Source organism: Zosterops lateralis, assembly GCF_965231275.1.
Source record: "Zosterops lateralis genome assembly, chromosome: 4".
NCBI classification, from domain to species: Eukaryota; Metazoa; Chordata; class Aves; order Passeriformes; family Zosteropidae; genus Zosterops; species Zosterops lateralis.
This window is the reverse complement of record NC_139765.1, coordinates 53,502,536-53,525,466: the sequence shown is the minus strand read 5'-3', so window position 1 is coordinate 53,525,466 and position 22,931 is coordinate 53,502,536. Positions and strand designations below refer to the sequence as shown.

General features: G+C 36.3%; 1 protein-coding gene across 1 annotated transcript in view; it reads left to right on the top strand.

Annotated features, from left to right (window-relative positions):
- GRM8 (glutamate metabotropic receptor 8) overlaps window positions 1-22,931 on the top strand; it is a gene marked incomplete at both ends in the record, with an annotated part of 310,092 nt that overhangs the window by 234,398 nt on the left and 52,763 nt on the right. The window contains one exon of the mRNA XM_083859657.1: window positions 11,512-11,648. Within this exon, the coding sequence (XP_083715783.1) occupies window positions 11,512-11,648 (137 nt within the window). The remainder of the gene's footprint in view (window positions 1-11,511; window positions 11,649-22,931) is intronic.

The window sequence follows — 22,931 nt, the reverse complement described above, 5'->3', positions numbered from 1 at the left end:
TATAGCATTAATATTGTTTCATGTCTTTGGAGATTAGTAGCTTTACAATTGCCTTAAAATAACCATGGCAACAGAGTAAATTTTCAGTGGACATCAGTTGCTCACTAATGGTTGTTGTAATTACAAAGAAACAAGATAATAAAAACCTATAAATTACTTATCCTTTGATTGCAGTTTGTTAATTATTGCTGTAGACTTCAAGGACTCAGGAATATCAAGCATTTTTTCCTTGCACATCAGGCTTCTCAGTAACTGCTTTGTAGTCTTTCCCTCCTTCTGGCACAAGGTAATACTTTAATGAATAACGTAGCATTTGTTGTGAATTGTATTTGGTGGTTTTGCATTGTAGAAGCATCAGAGAATTAGACATGACAAGGTCATAAGGCTGAAATAACATTACCTTGTATACTTTGAAAAATTTAAAACTGTGATTCAGACAGTGATGTTTCTGCTTGATACCTCTCTCCAAATTTTTTGTGGTAATTGAAGCATGGCCTGCAGCTCTGTGTGTGTGTGTGTACAGTCGCATAACTTGGTTCATTTTTGATGTAGACCACACAAAAGAAATTGAGCTACAAAATGGTTTATGGAATTTAAAAGTTCCTCTTCAGAGCTTTGTCCTCACTAAATGTCAGAGTTTAAGCCCCAGCTGAAGCACTGGAAGGAAGGTTAGTTTTAATCCCTGACAACTCATAGAAATCAATATTAGAAAATGCCCTGATATACTTTTAACCTGTTTAATTATTTTAATTAACACACAGCTGATTACACTCCAGGAAAAACAGGAAATAGCTCAATGTCAAATAGGATCTTGTTCATCAAGATGAACAATCCTCACGAGTGACTGAGAGTACATTGGTCATAATAAGCTGTATATGAGGCTTGGTTAGACAGAGAAGAAAATGGCATTTATGTTTCAGGTGTCTGTTAACTAAATGTTAATGGACTAATGTCTATTACATAATGACAATCCCAATGAGACAATGTTAAGGATGCAGATGTGTCTTGTTTGAGAAATCTTAAATTATTCATGTGCTTTCAGAACATTCTTATAGCTAATTGCTTTTGGCTGTGGGTTTGTACCTTGGGTGTTGGATTTTTTTGGTAAACTGACTACACTTCATATAAGCCTTAAATAGGTAATTGTTTAGTTCCTTTTTTCTCTCTGCAATCCATTATTTCAACTATGATTATGTGACACTGATTTTGTTTGCCTGTTTTCTGTTCATTTTTATTCTAGCAATATATCATATCTGGAAAAATAATGAAGGCTTAGAAAAGAAGCAACAGAATCTTAAGATGTCAGTAATGATATCTGAGAACTGTGGCCATGGTCTAGGACTTCCAGGAGCCTGGAGACAGAGGAGCAAAATCACAAAAGCTCTCTAGGAGTTTTGCAAGAGCAATCCTTGTATTGGGGATGAAGCCTGTTAGCTGGACCATTTCCCATTTTGATGACATTTTTACAATTACTCTGAGGATGGTTATCTTTACTCACCAGGATGCTGCCTCACTCCCTAGGCAGCTGTTTCCTGAAGCAAAGAACTTTTATTTGCTTTTCACTGGCCTCAGGAACCTATTAATACAGAGGAGTTGCTTGAGGGGCTGGACAAACTCTAAAAACATTTGTCCAACAGCACCTAGAAAATAGATGGCTCTTCAGATGCTCACTTTTTCTGCAGACAGCCCTTGCAGCTTAACTAGTTCCTGCACATCACAGTCAGCATTGATTCCTATAGTAGTGTGTGGCTTTCTTTGATCATTTTTCTTGTGAGAGCCCCACTACCTTTTGGGCACAACTTTCACTGAGCTCCACATTTCCTTTTTTCTCCTGTGGTTCCATAGCAGGGGGATTCTTCTGGAGTGTTTCGAAAGGGCAGAAATCTTTCTTTCTGAGACTGTACAGGCACTTGTAGGTTACTAGTATTAACTAAGTTGTTTCCTTATCTGAAACACTTTATATTAGTGTCTTTTGACTTCTAAAATTCACAGAGGTATGTATGTATTTGCTTGGCATGTTTTCATCCTGGCAGGAAATGCTCAGACTAGAGTCTGAAGTGGGACAGCTGTAACTCATCTCTGCCTTCTCACATTCAGTATGTGCAAGCTGATGAGAAAAGTCTGGTATCATCTGAAAGACTCTCTGTCAGTTGTCAGCTTGATAGGCTCTTACCTGTAATGTGACAAAAAATGTGACTGAGGTCAGCAGTGCTGAAATAAGTACATTTTTTTGGGACTAGTAAAATAAAACCAGCAAAAACCAATCAAAACAACAACCTTTCCTTCCCCCCCCCCAAAAAAATAAAAGGATGGGGGGTTGAAGCACAACAAAACCCTTACCAAACAGTGCCACACAGTACAAAAAATGGAACAAGCAGGATAGGGATGATCCTCAGTATCTCACAACAGTTAATGGTGAAGGGTACACCAAGCTCTTCATGCCATGTAGTTTTCAAGTATGTCTTACTGCATCCTTGTATACACTGAGGTAAACTGATGATTTATGGTCAGAAGACAATGATTCTCTGCTTCCTATGAGTATGCTAATTAGAGTTTTAGGTAAAAAAGTAGCAGAATATCTTGGACACTCCTGAATGCCCTCTATCTCTTCTGATCTCTTTGATTGGCTTTGTATAGCTACAGCTTCTTGAAAAAAGTTTTTTGCCTCAAGAATCATGACAACATAAATAAATGGTATGAAAACTCTTTTAATCTGGGAATATATTGTTCCTATAACGTGGCTGTGATGCTGAGGTCTGCAGGTGATCCTGATTTAATGGAGAAATTCATGTCTACCTAAAGTGTATTCATTTTCGTAATACTAAAAGAAATTACTTGTGGTTGTATTTGTGGAAAAGATTCCTTACACTTTCACTCCCACTTACGTCCTAGGCTATGTGTCAGCTACTTTTTTTTTTTTTTTGTGGATCATAACCTTGAACTCTTCTCAAAAAGACTATAAGAAATGTGCTTGCTACTACTTGTGCTGCAAAATATATTTAAAAGGAAAGAATTCCCAGTCACAACATTTAAAACCAAAATATGCACACGTACTTGATACATCTTCTACCAAAGAGCATTTGATACTATCCAGTCTACAATACTGTGCAAACTAAACTTTATGCATCTATTCACACATTTTTATATGAGAAATCTAACCACCCTCTTATAACTTCCTCTTTTGATACAAGCTGCTAGCTTGTTCTAGATAATGTCATATCACCCTGCTACTATTTTGGTATGTTACTAGAGTAGTATTTATCTCTCAGTTGAATTTTATACCATGTGTTGATCTTTAGGAGATTGAGTGATCTGTTCCCATTGCATATAATATCCATTCCCTGAGCCTGTCGGCTTTTTTGACTTGCTGGATTCTTCAGCTGTAGAACTGAATCAATCTTCTCTGGCACACTGTATGCTTTAGATTTTAAGATGAAACCTGTCTCTATGGATTTTTTGAGTACAGAATGAAAAGAGCCTGTATTCTTTCAAATATGCTGGTAGCACTGAGCTCTTTGGCTACATGTATGGAACAGCAAGCTTTTTGTTTCACTCTCTCCTGCCTCTCTTCTCCTTAAAACCCCCTCCCATGAGTGGACAGAGCTATCTCTTTTCCAGAGGTGAAAGGAACAAAGCTAAGGTGGCAGGGGAGGTTCAAAGGTGCTCGTTTTCTGTTCTCCAGTAGCTCCTTCCCCATCAGAACCTCTTTCATCACATTTTTTCCTAGGATTGATGGATGCTTCTGACAAGGCTGCAGTGATAATTCCTGCCTTGCTGTAGCACCTACTTGTGAAGTGGCTCCTCTACTTCTCCTATCTGTCCCTGTTAGCAGTGGAGCAGGGAAGGTCATTCACACAGCATTGCCCCACCACTGGGAGGAGAGGTCAAGGCATAGCCTTGTTGAGCAGAGAACAGGCTGAGTCCAGACTGGGAGATATAAAACTGCCTTCCCAGTTCTATGTCATCATGGCAGACTGGTGTCTACCAATTTTAATTCTTTATCTGGCAAAATTCAAAATTTAATCTGTGTTACAGTCATATTACAGGTATACATATTTTCTGATAGTAGACTCAAGGTGCTGTGAGGAGAGGAGCTAGAGTTCTGTGTTTTTATACTTGGGTTGAGTTATTTGTTAGGGGGAGAGAACAAAATTTCACCACTGTGGCATATTTGCTGAGAGTGGCCAATAACAGACGCTGCAGGAGAGAATGTAGGGAACAAGGAAAATGTAGATGAATTTTTCTCCTGTATATTCTTCTTGAAGTTGTAGCTGAAGGACTGCATAAACCAGAGTTTGCATTTATATCACTGCTTTTAATAACCACTGTTACACCAACTAATTAATGATAGGGCAACTTGCTTTTTACTACTCCTATACTGTTGATGGCTAGAGTTCAATCTCATCTCTGAATTTTATTCATTTCAGGGTAAGTTTTATGATGCATGCCTCTGTGCTTGATGTGGGAAGAAGCTCTAATAGATTCTGTAAGGAAGATAGCTCTACTTGTTATGTTACTTTAAATACCATGTGCTTATGGTACTTGCCCTGGCTGATGTTATACATGAGTGGAATTAACTGTTCCTTTCACAGAAATACACCATTTTAATTTTTCACTATGCTGAGGACCAACATCAAATAAATTATACACTTCTGTGCAAAATCACAGCTAAGTTCTTGTCCATCAGCTTAAAAAATGTAAAGTTGTACTGTCTCACCTGGAATTGTCATATCCTTTTATTTCAGTACCATTTTTTTTTTACTTTCTCTATAAGCCTTGTAAAGGATACCACCATAATCTGTATTACATATGCCCCAAATCTGTACATAATTCATTTCTTGTAGCACTCCTAGTTTCTCTTTCATTCTATTTTATGCATTCATACATGAACAGCCAGAATTTGCCCTGTGGTAAGTAAGATAAATTGCCTAAACATGGGCATCAAATGCCATTTAAGATACCCCAGGGTATCCATCTGGCCTCCAGCTGCTGCCTCAGAAAGGCACAGATTCTCTCTCATATGCATATTCTGCATATCTGCGTGGATGTATTCAATATCTTAGGATATTTAAAATGTCAGTAAAGGTCTCTGTTTACTGCAACTGGATGAAATCCTGTTTTATTGTCCTATTCTTGAACTGAGACATGTAGAGTAAGCATGAAAAGAAGTATTTTCAGATTTTGAATAGGTGTAAGACAAACATAGTTTTTTAGTTTAGTAACCACGTTGCTCATTCTTTGAAAATGTCTGCTGTGTGGAGATTGAGCAGATAACAGCTTCATTTATCACAAACCTCACATAGCTTGGTACATTGTATATTCTTTCTCTCATAGCCTGATATACACAAATTAACTTTTGCTAGTTTTGATCAGTTGTTTACAATTTTCTGTGGGTGTTGGGTTTTTTAAATCATTATTTGGGGTTTTTTTTGGTTGGTTGGTTGGTTTTTTGGTGTTTTTTTTTTTTTTTTTTTTTTTTTTTTTTTTTTTTTTTTTTTTTTTTTTTGTTTTTTTGTTTTTTTTTTTTTTTGGTTTTGGCTTTTGTTTGGTTTTTTGGGTTGTTTATTTTTTTTGTTTGTTTGTTTGGGTTTTTTTTGGGGTTTTTTTGGTATTAAATGTTATAACACCCTGTATTGACTCTTTCCATTTATTCCATTTCAACCTTCTATTTCATTTGTCTCATTGACATCTTGCTTAATTTTACAAATGCATCTTTCTTCTCTGGGCATTCTTGGTATTGAAAGTTCAAATAGTTACCTTCCCTCTTTGTACTTTCCTGAGAACAATTTAATTCATGTTCATCTCTGTAGTACTTTTTCCATTTAAAAGCTTAGAATTAAATGATCGTTAAAAAAATCTAAACCTTTAACTCTAGTACTTGAAGCTGTTTGCATGAATTAATGAAATGAGAGTTGATCCTATAAATCTGAGCAGTCTCTCCATAAAGCTGAATGCTAAGATATGGTGCATTCTGAAGTTTTGGTACATAATAGTTAATTATATTTTAGTGCATTACATAACTGCTTGACTTCCATTCTTCTAGGCCGACCCTTCAATCCAGACTTTCTTCTTTAGATTCATAGCAGATAAAATAGTTTATATGGAACGGCTCAAAGGATGAAGACTCAGCTTAAGTAGTTTTAATTTCAGATTTAAAAAAAAAGAAATATCAATCCATAGAAATGTGATTTCAGAAATAAAAGATTTGTATCTGGTATCAAGCTTTATAATGAAATCTGCTCCCCTAGAGTTAGAATATTCTGTAAATGGCAGTTGTGAGACTTACCACTTTAATATATTTCTGTCATGGTACTGCAGTAACAGAACCTCAAAATAAAGAAATATTTTTAACGATATTCATATGAGAAGAATCCAAGTGTGTTGATTTAAAATATTTATTTTTAAACAAAGCTCAGCACTGTTCTTAATTTAAGAACCTTTATGTGTTAATCACTTTGATATGCACTTGGCCAGTACTACACATAAACTTGTGGTTTACAAGTCAATCCACTTCTTTCCCACTTCCTGAAATGTAAGGAGAATTTCACTGGAAGGCGTTGGCCAAGTGCACACTGTAACCTCACAGTCGTCTAATATTACAGTCTGCAGTACAAGAGGAGATAATTTAGAATCATGTGAAATGAAACTTGATGAAGTAGGCACATGAAGGATTAGGTAGTTGCTGAGCAGCATCTCCCGAATATCAAGGTACCTGTTTAAAGATTTCTTCAGAAGAATGTGAGTTTTCAAGTCCAGTGCACAAAGGACCTGTATTACAACAGTTGCTTATCAGAAAGAGTCCTCCTTGATATTTGTGTTAGGCATTGAAAATTCAAAAGGGTCCATCACAGCCTTGAATCTGATTTGAAGACCTCATACATTTTACCATTTTCCCCTCTCTAAATAACTTTTCTGGCTAGTTTAACCTGCATTTTGAGAGCCTCATAAACAGCCGAGGTCACAGAAACATTCTGAAATGTCTATCTGAGGTGCTAGTTTAACACCTAGGGCTGTTTAATGCTGATTGCTGTAAAGTGGGAAGGAGGAGGGAGAATTTCTTTCAGTACCAGCACATTTCTTTACACCTAAAAATTGTATTTATGTCCTTTGCTCAGAAAAGAGATACTTACAAAACAGATCTCAAAATAAGTTAGTAACTATGTCTTAGTATTAAAAAACTCTAACTCAACCCAACCCAAACCAGAAAAGATTGGCACGGAGGGGAGATGAAGAATGTAAAAGCTCACACATGATTTTCCATAGTTAGCCAAGCTTATTAGTCTGGAAATTTTACCAGGTACTTCTCTTTTAGACATCCAGAATAAATTAAAAATTTAGTTAAAATGGTGACAGATTGAATACAATTACCTGAGTCATTCGTGAGTTAAAATTACATATGGCAACATAACCAGATATAGAATAAAATGTGGAAATGCTCAAAGACATAGTTTCCACGTTTCTCTTCAGCTATTTTATTAAATGATTTTTAAATAAAAATAAATAAATAGTTTTATAAAATTTTTAAAAATTTAAATCAAATTATTATTTTTTTAAAAAGAACTAGCCTGCTTTCTATTCTCTCTGGTGTTCTACACTAGCATTATAGGAACATTTATCCTAAGAAAAAGTAACATTTTTGTTCACAATGAATGGTTCCCAATGAAGCTAGCCAAGTTCATTCTCTAATATAAATACCCCACTCTAGAACTGTTTGTTGTGGTTTCACAAAGTACTTTTTATCTAAGCTGGAATTTATGTAGTCCTGGCTCACTGCCTCAGGTCTTTGTCGTATTCTATGTTATTTTCTCTCCACAGTGTGTTAAATTTCGGTTTAGCCGGCAGACCTCAATGCTCAATAAGAGGAGTATTTAAATGCTCTCTGTCTTAAACTTGAACTACAATGCAATTCCCTGCAATGGTAATGATAGAGTATATGTGGCAGTACCAGATATCAAGAGTGCTCACTTCTGCAAATCAGGTAGTCAGAAAAAGAGACACCTGTGTACTTCGATGGCATTTGTTAGAGCACTGTATACTGAATCCGGGTTTGCCTCCTCACATGAGATTAGTTGTTTTGGTCACCTACAGTGTTTCTCCACATGGTTTATTATCTGATCTCTATATGGTGTTAATCAGTTTTTCCACAGAGCTATGCTATTTAATTTGATGGACGATCCAACAAAGCATATTTTCTTAGAAAATCTTTTCAATTTGAGGACTGTCCATTTTCAGATGCCCTGTTCATTTAGATCATTCCCCAGGGCATATTTTTCTTCAGATGGGATCGCTGTTTTTTAATACTAGTTAACTCTTGGTAGTTTGTTTACAGCCTTGAGGCATCTAGTTTGTCTTACACTTTCATTCTGTCCTTACACTTTCAAGACTCCTGCTACCATCTTGCATTCATTATTTTGGGAGCCACTGGTCTGATCCACAGGTTTTCTTCAAATGCCTTTAATTTTGCTTTCCTGGTTATGCAGCTAACGGTTTATTAGCACAAGTCTGTCATGCATACTTCCTAGTTATAGTTCATTAAATGTTTTATTCCACAATGGAATATGAATATAATAAAACATAGATTAAAGTAATAGTGTCCTTGTTAACAGAATATACAAGTTATGGAAGCATTGGTAAAACACAATCAAATATACTTTAGAGCAGTTACTGTGACTGTTACTTTATTTTCTAAAATCTGCTGTTTAACAAAGGGATAGTGGGTTTTTCTCAGTATTAGGGAATGTACATCTTCTGTGACTTATTCCAACTTTTAGCAAGCCTGATTTTATTAACTTGACAAAGGTTGTTTGACTTTTGCCTCATGAGAAAAATCTTGGTGGGCTCATTTGGAGAGGCTGCTGAATGTAGCAAGTTTCTATGTCCTTGTTGACCGTGGTGTGCAGCATGAGATGCTGTCATGCTGTAACTGAGAGCAGCATTACACTAAAAAAGAAAGATGGTTCTGATCTGGACTAGTCAGTCTCTTTGTGTGCTGGGATTTGATTCCTGCAGCTGAGCATCACACAGAGTCACTCCGTCCCCCACCAGTTGGGTCAGGGAGAGAACTGGAAGGGTAAAATTGAGAAAACAGGTGTGTTGAGATGAAGACAGTTTAATAGGTGAAGCAAAAGCTGCACACATAAGCAAAGCAAAAGGACTTCATTCACTGCATGCTGTGGGCAGGCAGGTTTTCAGTCATCCCCAGGAAAGCAAGGCTCCATCACACACAAGAGTGACTTAGTGCCATCTCCCCAAATGTCCCCTTCCTCCTCCTCCTTCTCCAGCTTTATATGCTGAGCATGATGTTAATATGGTAGAGAATATCCCTTGGGTCAGTTGGGGCCAGCTGTCCTGGTTGTGTCCCCTCCCAACTCCTTGTGCATCCCCAGCCTCCCCAATGGTACAGTGGGATGAAAAGCAGAAAACACCTGGGCTCTTTGTAAGTACTGCTCAGAAAAAGCTAAAACATCCCTGTGTTATCAACAGCTTTCAGGACAAATCCAAATCAGAGTCCCATACAATCTACTAAGAATAAAATTATCCCAACCAAAACCACAAGATATTTCTAAAGCCAGTCATATATTATAAGCTCATGTTCTTAGTGCTGAGCATAATAATATTTTACGTTCCTATTGGTCTTAAGGGATACCAAGGACATTTCCTATCTGTTCATAAAAAAATGTCAGTTTTTCCAAGAGGTCTTCAAATGCTGCTGAGTGGAAAGATGAAATTCTGTTGTTACTATAGAGAAATGTTTTGAAGGTTACCTCCATAAGTATGTACCAACAACAGCTGAGTATGTGTTTATTGTGTGGAAGAAATTTATTGCATCAACCTGCTGTGTGAGCAGTGAAGAATAATTTCATTGCTTGAAAGATTGTAGACTGGGATTTTTCTTGCCCTTTATTCTGTCAAAAGAATTGGGAGCAAAGCATGAAGAGCTTTCCAAAATTTTCTCTTGAGTCTCTTCTATCTTCATGGGGTCTTAAGTCTTTACCACACATAATTTTTGATACTCTTCTTCCATGGTTGCTCACGTTCAATTTTTGCAGCCAGAATTTTTCTGGCAGAACTGTGAAATTGGCACAGTATTTAATGTGCCACTTGTCACTCTCAAAACACTGTTTATTTCACTGGATATCAATTTTATATGAAAGCTGTTCTTCAAAACAAAATGTTTTAGAGAAAAAAAATGCTTTATGGGAGAAAGAGAGACAGACATACGAGAAGAATTTATGTTGAAATCCTGGAGTGTTTAGACTGCCCCCACTTCTACTGGCTTACTTCTGCTTAATAGGTATCCAGAACTTCAAGCTTTTTTTTTTTTTTTTTTTTTTTTTTTTTTTTTTTTTTTTTTTTTTTTTTTTTTTTTCTTTTTTTTTTTTTCCATTCTATGGAAACCACTCACAGTGGATTTAGTGCCTCTAGATGATACATTAACATGTGTTATAGTATAGAAATTTTCTATGAACTGGCTATTCTTTTCATATGGATGTTCGCATGTTTCATATGGTTGTTCACATAGAGAAGCATGAAAACATTGTGGGGGCATTTTGTGGTGGTTTGGGTTTTTCCCCCAGTAAAGATTAATTTAATCTCTGTTCACTGAAATAGAACATTAGCGTACTTGATTTTTCTTCAATGGACCTTTAATATGAATATATATATATATATATATATATATATATATATATATGTATATAAAATTTGGGGAAGGGATGTGGTTTTTGAAAAGTCTCTGCAGGATTGCAGGTCCTTGATGTCACCTTGAGGGAATCCATCAAAATGTGTTCTAATTTGGCTGGTCTGGTTGCCAAGGTAGATGTGTAGTTTTCAATCTTTGAACATTTTGTTGATCGAAGTAAGAACAGTGTCAATTTATAGCTTTTGACAGCTTCAGCAATGGCCTTTTTTGTCAGGCAGTGTCATGTATAGAGGAGAGAGCAACAAGTACAGCTGATGTACTTGATTTATTTTGATAAAATATTTTTGCATAGCTGGTCAGTGCTAGAAACAGCATACTAACTGACACAATTTAAACATTTGCATCTCGGGGTCTTTTTTGAGTATTGGCTCCTAAGTTGATGATAGTAATAATACTTTCGTATGTAATGGGGGAATTTTTAGTGTAATTCATATACTGCCAAGTATACATATCCTAAAATGAAATTATGTCTTTCTTCATTTCAAAAGAAAATTCTTAATTTCTGTTTTATCCTAGAATTTCCTAGTGTTCTATAATACACACACAGAACACCCTGAATCAAACAACCAAACAGCCAGAGAAAAAGACTGCAAAGGATTATATTTTAAAATTATTTTCATAGAATCATAGGGTAGATTTTTTGATGATGTTAATAACACACATTTTGTCTTTGGGAGGTTTTTGAATTTATTATCATAGTGTACTTGCATTATGAAGAACCTGTTCAATTTCTAACTATTTTTTTTTCTTCAATATATATTTTTAAAATTGCTTTAAATGGATTTATTGCGTCCTAATATTTTTTTCAGGGAGTGCTGGAACACCTGTTGTTTTCAATGAAAATGGAGATGCTCCTGGACGCTATGATATTTTTCAGTATCAAATCACCAATAAAAGTACAGAATACAAAGTAATTGGTCAGTGGAGTAATCAACTTCATCTGAACGTAAGTACACTGTTTCCCTTAGTATTGTCCTCTTGAAACTGGCTGCTCGTGGCTTGGATGGGCACACTGTTCACTGGGTAAAAAGCTGTCTGGAGGGCCAGGCCATCCAGAGATGACAGTGAATCCAGTTAGCAGCTGGTCACAAGTGGTGTTCTCCTGGGGTCAGTACTGGGGCCAGTCCTATTTAATGTATTTATCAATGATCTGGACAAGGTGATCAGGTTACTTACTTACTTACTTACTTACTTACTTCAGTAAGTTTGCAGATGAGACCCAAGTTGAGCAGGCTCTGCTGGAGAGTAGGAAGGCTCTCCAGAGTGCTCTGGACAGGCTGGATCAATTGCCATGGCCATTTGCATGAGGTTCAACCAGGTGAAGTGTTAAGTCCTGCACGTAGGTCACAAAAACCCCAGGCAGTGCTGGAAAGTGGCTGGAAAACTGCCCAGTGGAAAAGGTCCTGGGAGTGTTGGTTGACACAGCTGATTAGGAGCCAAGAGTGTGCCCAGGTGGCCAAGAATACCAGTGGCATCCTGGCTGTATCAGAAATAGTGAGGCCAGGGCAGGGATTGTCCCTCTGTACTTGGTGGAGTGGCTGCAGCTGATGGAATCATAGAATTGTTAATGTTGCTTTAAACCTCTAAGGTCATTGAGTCCAACCCCCAACCAAACACTGCTAGGCCCAGCACTAAACCATGTCCCTAAGGTCACATCTACAAGTCTTTTAAATATCTTCAGGGATGGTGATTCCATCACTTCCCTGGGCAGCCTATTCCATTGCTTGACCACCCTTACAGAGGAAGAATTTTTTTCCTATTATGAAATCTAAAACTATCCTGGCACAACTTGAAACCATTTCCTCCTGTTCTATCACTCATTACCTGTGAGAAAAGACTGACTTCCACCCATCTACAACTACTCTCAGGCAGTTGTAGAGAGCAATAAGGTTCCCCTTGAATACTACAAGTCATTGAGGTGCTGGGGCATGTCCAGAAAAGGGCAATGAAGCTAGTGAAGGGTCTGAGGCACAGGTGTTGTGAGAAGTGTCTGAGGGAGCTGGGCTTGGTTATTTTTTTATGTAGAAAAGGAGCCTCAGAGGAGAACTTAATGGTCTCTACAACTACCTGAAAGAAGGTAGTGATGGGACAGGGGAAACTACTGGAAGTTGCACCAGGATTTAGACGTTTAGATCAGACATTAGAAAAAATTTCTTCACTGAAAGGGTAATCAAGCATTGGAACAGGTTGCAACAGTGGTCACCATCCCTGGGGGTATTTAAAAGATCTGTAGATGTGGCCTTTAGGGACATTGTTTAGTGGTGTACTGGGCCATGTTAGGCCAATGGTTAGACTTGATGGTCTTACATGTCTTTTCAACCTAAATGATTCTATGGTTCTACCAATTTGATTATGATATTGACATTGCAGACTATTAATTTGATTATTAAATTAAGTTAAATGCTTTAAAAATATTATTTATTCTCTGTCAGTTGGCAGAACAAAGCACTTCCCCTCTTTTCTTGAGAAGACAGTAAAAGATAGCACAATTGCCTGAAACAAATTCTTTATATTTTCAAGTCAGATGGGTTGAGTTATCAGCTCCTTCAGATGATATTTTCAAATAATTTTGTATCTGTTTTTCCTCAGAGTGATTAATAAGTTGGGCAGGGAAATAATAACTCTTCCTTTAAAAAAATGTATCAGACAAAATGATGGGGACAGGTAAATTGCCCAGGGATTTCAAATATTATAAGAGGATGGAAATGTATTTCATAAAAGATAAGTTTGGATTCTAACCACTTCTGATTTAGTTAAAACATTGGGATGATGAACTACTGCAATAAAAATATTCCTTGAACATAAAGGGAGACTTTGGTGTTTTTCTATATGAATAACTAGGATTTGTATTGTTCCTTATTACTTCATAGCAGAAGGAATAAAAACATACCATTTACCCCTCCATAGATGATGTTTTTCATTGCTGTCTTAATGTGTTTCGCAAGTTTTGGGGTAGTTAAGTTCTACTTGTGCATGGAATTATATTTGGGTTGAAAATTACCATCCCAACAAAATTCAGAGGATATCTTACATTAGTATTAGTATTACAGTATGTATTACATTAGTATTAGTAATACATTATTAGTAGTATGACAGATAGGCATCGAAGTTTAATTTGAGATTTTTTTGTATCCAAGGCATTTTTTTTTGCTGGAAGGTGTCTTCATGCAAAGAGAAAAAAAAAATCTGAAGTTAATCTCTTTCCTTATTAGGTATGCAATAAACTTGTGTTGTGTCAGCTATTTGGGTACCTTGGCAAATGTGAAATACCAGTGTTGTTTTGCTAAAGGGTGATGAGAAGGACATCAGTGTGAGTTGATGATTAAATCCACCAAAGCGAGTCTATGCAGTGAATTCAATCAAACCATCAAAAGAAGGTTTCAAATATCTCTGGTTTTCCATGTGAAAGGTCCCTGATGAAGCGTAACAGAAGCAGTGTAGGAAATATTTACTAATTATTCTTCTGTTCAGACTATTTTGCAATAATTACCTGAGTGCTATCCGCAGTAACACATATGATAGCTCCCCATTTTCATCCACAGCTGTTAAACCACTTTAGCATATCTACAATTTAATATCTGTAACTGCTTGTCAGGGACTCATTTATTTAGTTATTCTGCCCGAATAAAAAAATCTACCAACAGAAGCTGTGTGCTGCAGATTGTGTGGCAGTGTTATTTCCCTCACTAACCTGATACCTGGTCTGTTGAAAGGCATGAAAGGAAAAAAAAATGGTTAAACAAGTTTAATATTAAACATTAATTTCCAGAAAACACTACAGTTAGATTCTTATCATAACTACTATGGAAAACTTGCCAGATTTTGTTAATTGCTACATTTTTCTGAAAAGTTAGTGTTTATCAAATGAACTCAAAAACTGATACACATGTTTTGCACAAATGCTAGTACTAACAAAACAGTTATATAGTAATATCTAAAAGCTACCTAAAAATTTGCTTCAATTTTAGTTCCATTATGATCTACCTTTTTCTATCTCCCTCTAGACTTCTAAATTTTTCATTAAGCCTGTAGTTTTTCAGTCCCATTATTTCTGCCTCATGTATATGTACTCAGAGGACTCTGAAATATGATTAGATTGATGGGTATTCATACTACTGAAACCACACCGTGCTAACCACATTGACCACAAATCTGACAGGAAAGGGTTTATCTTAGAATGCCTCTCCTTAACTCTCATTAGTTAAGGATGTGTTAGAATGTTCTTTGGCTCTCTTTTATCACCTCCATGAGCTCATGTGCTGGATACAACTGGTTGTTCAAACTCTCAGGCAAGCTCTGTCTGGCCTGTGGGGTTGTGAAGGTAAGAGTGGGCTGGCACAGCAACCTGCATTGCCACCTTCTGCTCCCAGCCTCGTGTCAGGGTCCTGCTCGTGCTCCACCAGCCCCTGCTCTGCTGCAGACCCCCTGCTCACACGGGCCAGGATGCAAACAGGCACAGGGCTCTCTCTCTTCCTGTTTCTACATTCACTAAACTCTTAGCAGGTGTTGATGGCAGTTATGACAGATGATGATCTGCCGTGGAAAAGCTGTTGCCTCCTCTCACCAGACAAAATATATTAAAACCAAGTAATTTTTTTGAATGATTGTCAATACTCCAGATCATCATATTGCAAATTAGGAAGTGCTTTTGATTGCCAATGAATCATAGGGAACACAGTGGATGTTTTCATTAGTTTCTGTGAAAACATCTATATTTATTGAAAGTGAAGCAGCATTAAGATGGCAGAGCAATTTTTACCCTGCTGCTCTTTAAAGGAGATGCTTTTAAAATGTAATACTTTCACCCCTGTATCCTTTCTCATGTAGTTTTCTTTTAATGAAGACACATGTAACTATGATTTTTAGTGAGTATTTGTAAGCTAGATAGCCTCTTTAGACACCTCTACCTTGGTTTTTACAGATATTTCTTCCTCAAATCGTATGGTAACATGTTGTAACTATGATGTGTTTATGGTTATGGTCATCTATACAGCTGGTATTGTACTTCAGAAAATTCATAGTTTTTATTCATCTTTTTATTTTCCCTGTCAAAAAATAAATTATGAAAGTATCAGATTTTTAGTACAGTCCAACCTTTGGAGCAATTAATGTAAGACAAACTGGAATGTATCTTCCATCTATATAACTTAATTGAAAGGCTTCCCTTTTCTATTTCTTATCTCCTCATTCCCCTTACTTTTCCATTTTCCTTTTATTTAAGATGCTCTTTGCTAATTTATATCAGGTTTTGGCTGCAGGTTTGTCCAGGCTGTGGCTTCTTCCCTGGTAGCCAGCCCCAGTGTGTCTCTGGCTCCTCACCAACCCCAGGATTCAGAGTTGCTCTGCTGATGTCTCTGGCTCCTCAAAGTTTCACTGACTCTGTGGGGTCCTTGTCAAGCTTCAGACTTGTTCCTTTCTCCTTGCAGTTCTGGTCCTCCCTTTGGGCAGAAAGTTCTGACTCTGGCTGGATAAAGCTTCTGTATCAGGCTCCCTGAGGGGCTTTCTCAGCAGACTTCAGCAGCTGCAGAGCCTTCCAGCTCTGATTCTGGTTTCTTCATGGAGACTTCAGTAACATTAATGCTCTCCTTTAGGTTAACTGACCTTTTAAATTTCCTCTGAAGCAATTACAGCTTCCAGATACAGGCACTTGATGGCTACTGATCAGTGCTACTCTTGTAATTCTTATAAAACAAACACATGAAAATGCTGATACAGTAGATAAATTAAGAAACAATAATGATCTTCCAAATTTAAATTTTTGCATGGTTCCTAAGTTTGAATAAGGTATCTCAGTCTTTGACAGACACAAGGAAACTCTGAAAGCAAATATTTAGAAATATCCAACAGTAATCTCAAAGAACTTGATTGTGTGATGATTCTGACCATGTAAATTTACAACTTTTTTAGTAAAGTCCTTTTACTCTCCAAGATTTCCTGACTTTAAGTGATATTAATGTAGTGGAAACAACCAGACCTTTAAAACTTCTAGTATAATTTTAAAGGAAGAAATAATTACTTTAGAACTTCTGCTCATTAATGATACATTAACTGTCAGTGTTTTCTGTTGTCTACTTTCATAATTTTGTTTTCTTTATCAGTAGAAAAAGATAACAATTTTCAAGGAAATCTGAGAGTTAAAATGCTTCCTTCCAAAAAAATTCTGGCTTTTATAATGAGTAAAAATCCAGGCAATGGTAGCTGTTTCTGCAAAAAAATATGTTTTATTCATATTGCAACAGTATTTTGCATACCAGGTCACACGTAAAAGTTCTCTATAAATGTGTGGGTTTAGCAAATTTGAGCTCTCAACCATGTAATATCTGTACAAGGAAAGTTGTTAGAAACAAGCTTGCTTGTGCTTGCACTTATGATTTGAATTCAAGTTCTTTTTATGATTAATAATGAATTCACCCGTAGAAACTGTGTTCTGTGTTGCGTGTGCTGTTATAAGGGCTAGACAGAGACATCGACTGGTGGCTTTTGTCAGTGGCAGTAGATGGAAATAGTCCCAGTCCTGAAGTTTTAATAATGAGTTCCTGAGTTCCTTCCCTTAGAAACCCATTCAGTTTGTTCTGGTTCATTCTGAACATCTTTTTTTCTCCTCTTAAAAATGTTCTCTTTTTAAAGCTAAATACCAGTTGAAAAAAGAAAAGTCGAGATGTTAAAGAATTTAAAAAATATAATATTTGACTTTAAAAAAAACCAAAACCACACAGATATTTTTCAATACAGTTTGAAACAATCTCAGGTTGCATTTTGAGCTTATGCATTATTTTGGGCTACCAAAATCTGTGTTTAAAAACCTCAATATGAAAAAAAATATGTAGATCTAAATCCATATTCTTCCAAGTTAGTGATTTTCATTAATGAGTCTTCAGGCCAACACAATTATTGATGATTTCAAAATCATACATGTAGCTGATGCAGTTAAAATGCTCCTCTGGATATCAACTTATGTGGTAGTATTCCCTAAGAAAATTCCAAAGCATATAAAAATCCTGCATGTTTCCTTGGAGCTGTTCAAGGCCAGGTTGGATGGGGTTCGGAGCAACCTGGTTTAGTGAAAAGTGACCCTGCCCACAGCAGAGGGGTTGGAACTGGATGATCTTTCAGGTTGCTTTGAACCCAGGTCTTTCTATGATTCTGTGTTTCAAGTGAAAACAGTGAATTTTAAAGACAGAATTCACTTGTATTTGTTTTGTTGTTCGGTTTGGGATTTTTGTGTGTTTTGTTTTGTTTTGTTTTGTTTTTCACCAGAGCACAAGAGTTCTGCTAAGATAAAAAAGAGATTTTACAATAACAGATTTTCAACATTCTCTTAGAAATAATAAGATGCATAATATTTCAGATTTATGGAGTGTATGCACTGAGGATATAAATGACTCAGGGGCATCCATTTTTTCCATAATGATCCTGATTTATGATGAAAACTATAAATTAAAATTACACTGATGTGATGAAGTATCAGAGAGACAGCCAGAACCATCATCAGCCTTAAGCACAGTGATTGGTGAACTAGTAAAAATTGAGAACCTCACACTGACAGTGAGCTTCCCTTCAGGCAGCCAGATCATAAAGAGATTTGAATCAGTATTTGATTTCTCTTCTTTTCTAGGCCTCATGTCTTGTGTCTAATACTGAAGGAAACCATCAACACACGAATTAGTCAATTATTTTTGGAAGTTACAGGTTCAAAATGCATTAGTTCTCTTTCTTGTGACATGGTAAAAGAAAATGACTCAAAAAACTTCTGATGTTTTCTCTAACTGCATTAAATAAATTTTGAGCTTTGCTGTAGGCCACTATATTTCATTAAAGAATTCAGAAAGCCTCTTTTCCTGTAGTAGCAATTATATAATTGATAGATGTTTTTAAAATGCTGAACCTAAGCCCTGTGTTTAACAAAAGAACACAGTTCAGTGAAATACACAACAAAAGCACTTAGTGCTCTATATGGTTGTATTTATAAACAAAATATGACAATCATATGGCCTGCAGAATGTTCTTCTGCCTGCATGTAATAGGGCAGTAGAGTTCAAACTTCCATTCTAACAAACCCGTGTTATCTGACTGAAAATTGTTCATGCTGGGTTAAAAGTAAAACTCAATGAGACAAGCAAAAATGTTTTAGGTTCTTCTATTCTTCTCAAAATTATACTGCTATCTTCTTGTATTCCACACAAGGCTGAAAATAGAAACTATTATGGGTCTTAGACTAGTTAGGTTTCACAAAACTAGTCCTGATCTTAGCACTGCTCAAGTAGTATGACTCAGGATTTGTTCTTCCCTACTGCTAGTGTCTGAGGTCAATATGAAAATTGTACCTACTAAGGACCAATTCTAGATTAAAAAGAAATGTCAGCAGTAGGCTACAGTAGATGAGAAGTGGAGACAAGACAAAAAATACAAGAAACATGGAATAAAATTGGATTTTATGGTATTGAAAGGTTACGGGTTGTATTAATATAAAAAGCTTTGTAATGGAAATAGGCTTAATACAGATGTTAAAAGAGCATTAAATGATTTTAAGAAGTGCACATATTAGACAGAAACTATTTCAGACATGACTGAAAATCAAAATAGAACCTGAATTCAAGAACCAATGACCTTAGAAGAACCCAAGAAGAACGACAACTTGTCTTCCTTCCGAAGTTTTTTCCTTCTTTGGTCCTAATAGTCTTTTTCCCCTCTCAGTGAAATAGATTTCTTGACTGATGCTCTAGAGAAAAAACAAACAAATAAACAAAAAATAAAATGGATAAAAGACGGCTGCTGAGAAAATACCCTGAAATCCGATAACTATTTTTTCTTCATTAGAAAGATAATAAATTGCTGGTGCAACAGTGTCTGCTTGAGAGTTAGGATGAATAGTGACTTTTTTCTCACCTTGTCAGGGTGAGTGAAAGTCAGGTTCCTCAAATGAAACCTGAAGTTGCAGCTGTATGTTTGGCTGTGAATTTGTCACAGGATCTTGAGTGGGTGGTAGATATTTTATAGCTTTTTGTGTTCATCCTTTGTAAAAGTGGTATGATTAGAATGAATTGTTTTTTCGAATAGCCATAACCAACAGGACCAAGAGTATTCCTGTTTTTTTCAACAAACCAGAAAGGAATTACAAGCGTAGCACTTACGTTTTAAAATAGTCTTTTCTCTTTCACAGTAAAAAAAAGTGTGCAGTGATAGAACAATAAAAATTCAGGAGCTTTTAAATGAATTCCTGAAGAGTTTTGCATTCATATATGGGACTTCAGAGCAGGGTTAGCTACTCCCCTGGTACAAGCTAATGTGAGTTTTAGCATTGACAAATGCTACTTGGCATAGCAGGTAGTTTCAGCAACTCTGCAGTGAATTGTTTTGTGAGGTTCCAGTGTGAAACAGAGTATGAACATGTTTCTTCCCCAGACTCTTCTCCCCTTCTCCTTCCGCCCCACTCCAAACTTTATATATATGTCTTGTCATTTGAAAATTGAGCTGCCCTTTAAAACTTGTAGCAAATTATTTAAAAGTCCTTAAAAGCAAAAATTGGAAACCAAATTATTAAATTAATTATTCTTCATTTGTGTTGCATAAGTCTACCACTAAATTAAAAATCATTAAATGGAAAATGAAAAAGGCCTTCAATGGTTATGATGAAAGAGAATAATCAGCAGTTAGCAGAACATTACTGTATGATTATTTTTTTCTATTTGTTTTGCTGCAATTCTCTTAATCTTGCACTAATATTATTTTAATTACTTTAGGATAGTCATCTAATATTTATCCAGGACTTTTCATCATGATAAATCCCCAAACACTATTTAAAATAAAAAAAAATTAAAGATGGGGAATTAATTATCTTCTGAATATCCAAAATGGTATCACTAGATTTAGTGGCGATGTTAGTACATCTTAAGACAGGGAATGAAGAATGCATAGCTGATTTAATTGTAACTTCAGATTTACTGTTGAATATGTCAGTAAAATACGCTTGAAATGACTGGGTCAAAGAAGGAGGATTGCAGTGCTCTTTCTGGTAACTGCAGGAATTGAAGTGAACTCCCCTTTTACGGAAAACTTACACTAAAACTAGGCAATGCCTTTGGAATGGTTAACTGATTTGCATCACCAGGGGCCATTGCAGCAAGGAACTCCTAGACAAGTGATGTAATTCATCTGTTCTCTTCCTCAGTGCTGTGAGCTCCTTAGCAGAACTGTGACTTCACTTTCAAAAGCAAAGTAGCTGGAGAAAGTCCAGCTGCAAGCAATTATAATGATCAGCCATCTAAAAGTATGCCTTTAGGGAAAGATTGAGCAAACCAGGGTTGTTTAATCTGAAGCAAACTGCACTGAGGGGGGTTATGTTAATCTCTTCCAGTACAGAAAGGATTATTCAGGAAAAGAACAAACTGTTAGGCATAGTTAATTTAGCTATTAGGAGAAGTAGTGGATTTGAACTACAGTGAGAGATATCTAATGCAGACATGCTGGAATATTCTAAGGATGAGGATAATTAAGTATTGGGCTGCCCTGGGAGGCTGGACAACCTCCAGCATGTGGGCTGGTTGGAGCAGGCGAGCTGTAAATATTTATTTTGTATAAACGATTCAGATATGTGGCCATCACTTCTAAAGTTTTCTGGGTATTATTTGTTTGGTGGGTTTGACCTGCTAATAATCCCCTCAGAGGCAATGTCCTGTATCCCTTGAGCAAATGCTAGGAAGCATACAACAACTAGACTCCTATACTTGGTTTTGTGAATGAATACAAGACTGTCTATGTCTTTAGCAAGAGCTCTAGAAGAAAGCCATGAAAGACTTATTGAGTTATAAACCTGGTTACTCATTTAGGATCTTCTTTTGCTTCAGGTTGTGCATCACTTAATGGATAAGGACAACTTCTCTACCAGTTTTCCATTCACATATAGGACTCCAATTTGGACTTCTTTTTTACACACTATATGCTTAATATATCATAAACTGATTTAAGTTCCCTTATGTGGGAAACAGTTTATTATTGCAGCAGTGGTGATTTCTTTTATTTAGACCATCTTTCCCTAACACTTAAAGAAGCATTCTCCTTGTAAACAAAAGCAATTTACCATACAATATTTAAAATGAAAATCATTAATTATACAAGACATAGGAAAAGTAGGATCATTACCATTTCTTGTTTACTTTATTCTTGTAAATATTTTTTTCTAAATAGGTATTCTGTAAAATCACAAAAGACAGCCTAAAGAATTTAACTGCCAAGAGACTACGTTGATATTTTTCTATTTTGCTATTTATTTAGCCTAGTTATGATATTTTTATTTGTTCTCAAAATATTTAGTACCTGAAATCTGCCTTTCTGTTACAGAAGACAGCTAAAGGGATCTCAAGAGACTCTCTAGCCCCTGGATAAAGTTAACATCTTCTACACTTATGTTGTTTTAAGGGTGAAGATTTTGCAGCTTCTGAAGGCATTGTCTTTAATTTCTTAGCTACTCTTATCTCTCTGAAGTGTCTTATAAATACTGAACTTTACTCCTTATTGCTATAATTTAAGCCTATAGCTCATTTTATTCAGTGTACTTCATTCACATCCTCATCCTTTTCATGTATTTGAAGACCGTTGTTTTACCTCCTAGGTTATGTTATTTCTTCAGGCTATACAACAGGAATTTGTTCAATTTAGTCACATAGATCGTGTTTTCTAGACGTGCTTGTAATCTTTGCAGATTTCCTCTGGACTCCCCATTTGATTCGTCTTCAAAGGAAAACACAATGACCTAACCTTCAGAAAGTGTTCTGACTGCAGTCTCGTTAGTGCAGAGTACAGGAGAAACATTGTTTCATGTAGTCATGAGTGGAAAGCAGAGGGGGACTGTTGTATCTATCTGCATTTAACTGCCATTTGCCCCTTTTGCACAACATTGGTTCACTATATCACAATCTACTAGAGCCCTGAGATCTTTTTTTCTTCCTGAGAGCGGCTACCTCTGTCCTTCCTGACCCATAATGTATTGCTAGCTGTCCCTGTTAAACTGTATGCTTCATTTTTTCAGACTGAAATGAGTTTTCTGACCTTTTCCTGTGTTACTGCCCAAATCTGATCACCATATACTCTATTTTATGATCCAGACAAAATGAGTGGTTATTACAAATGTTGAAAAATAGCAGACTAACAATAGACCTTTCTAGACCACACCTAGTGCCATGCCTTCCCTTCTGACAGTAAATCAACTACAAATTTTATCTTTCCTCAGCTT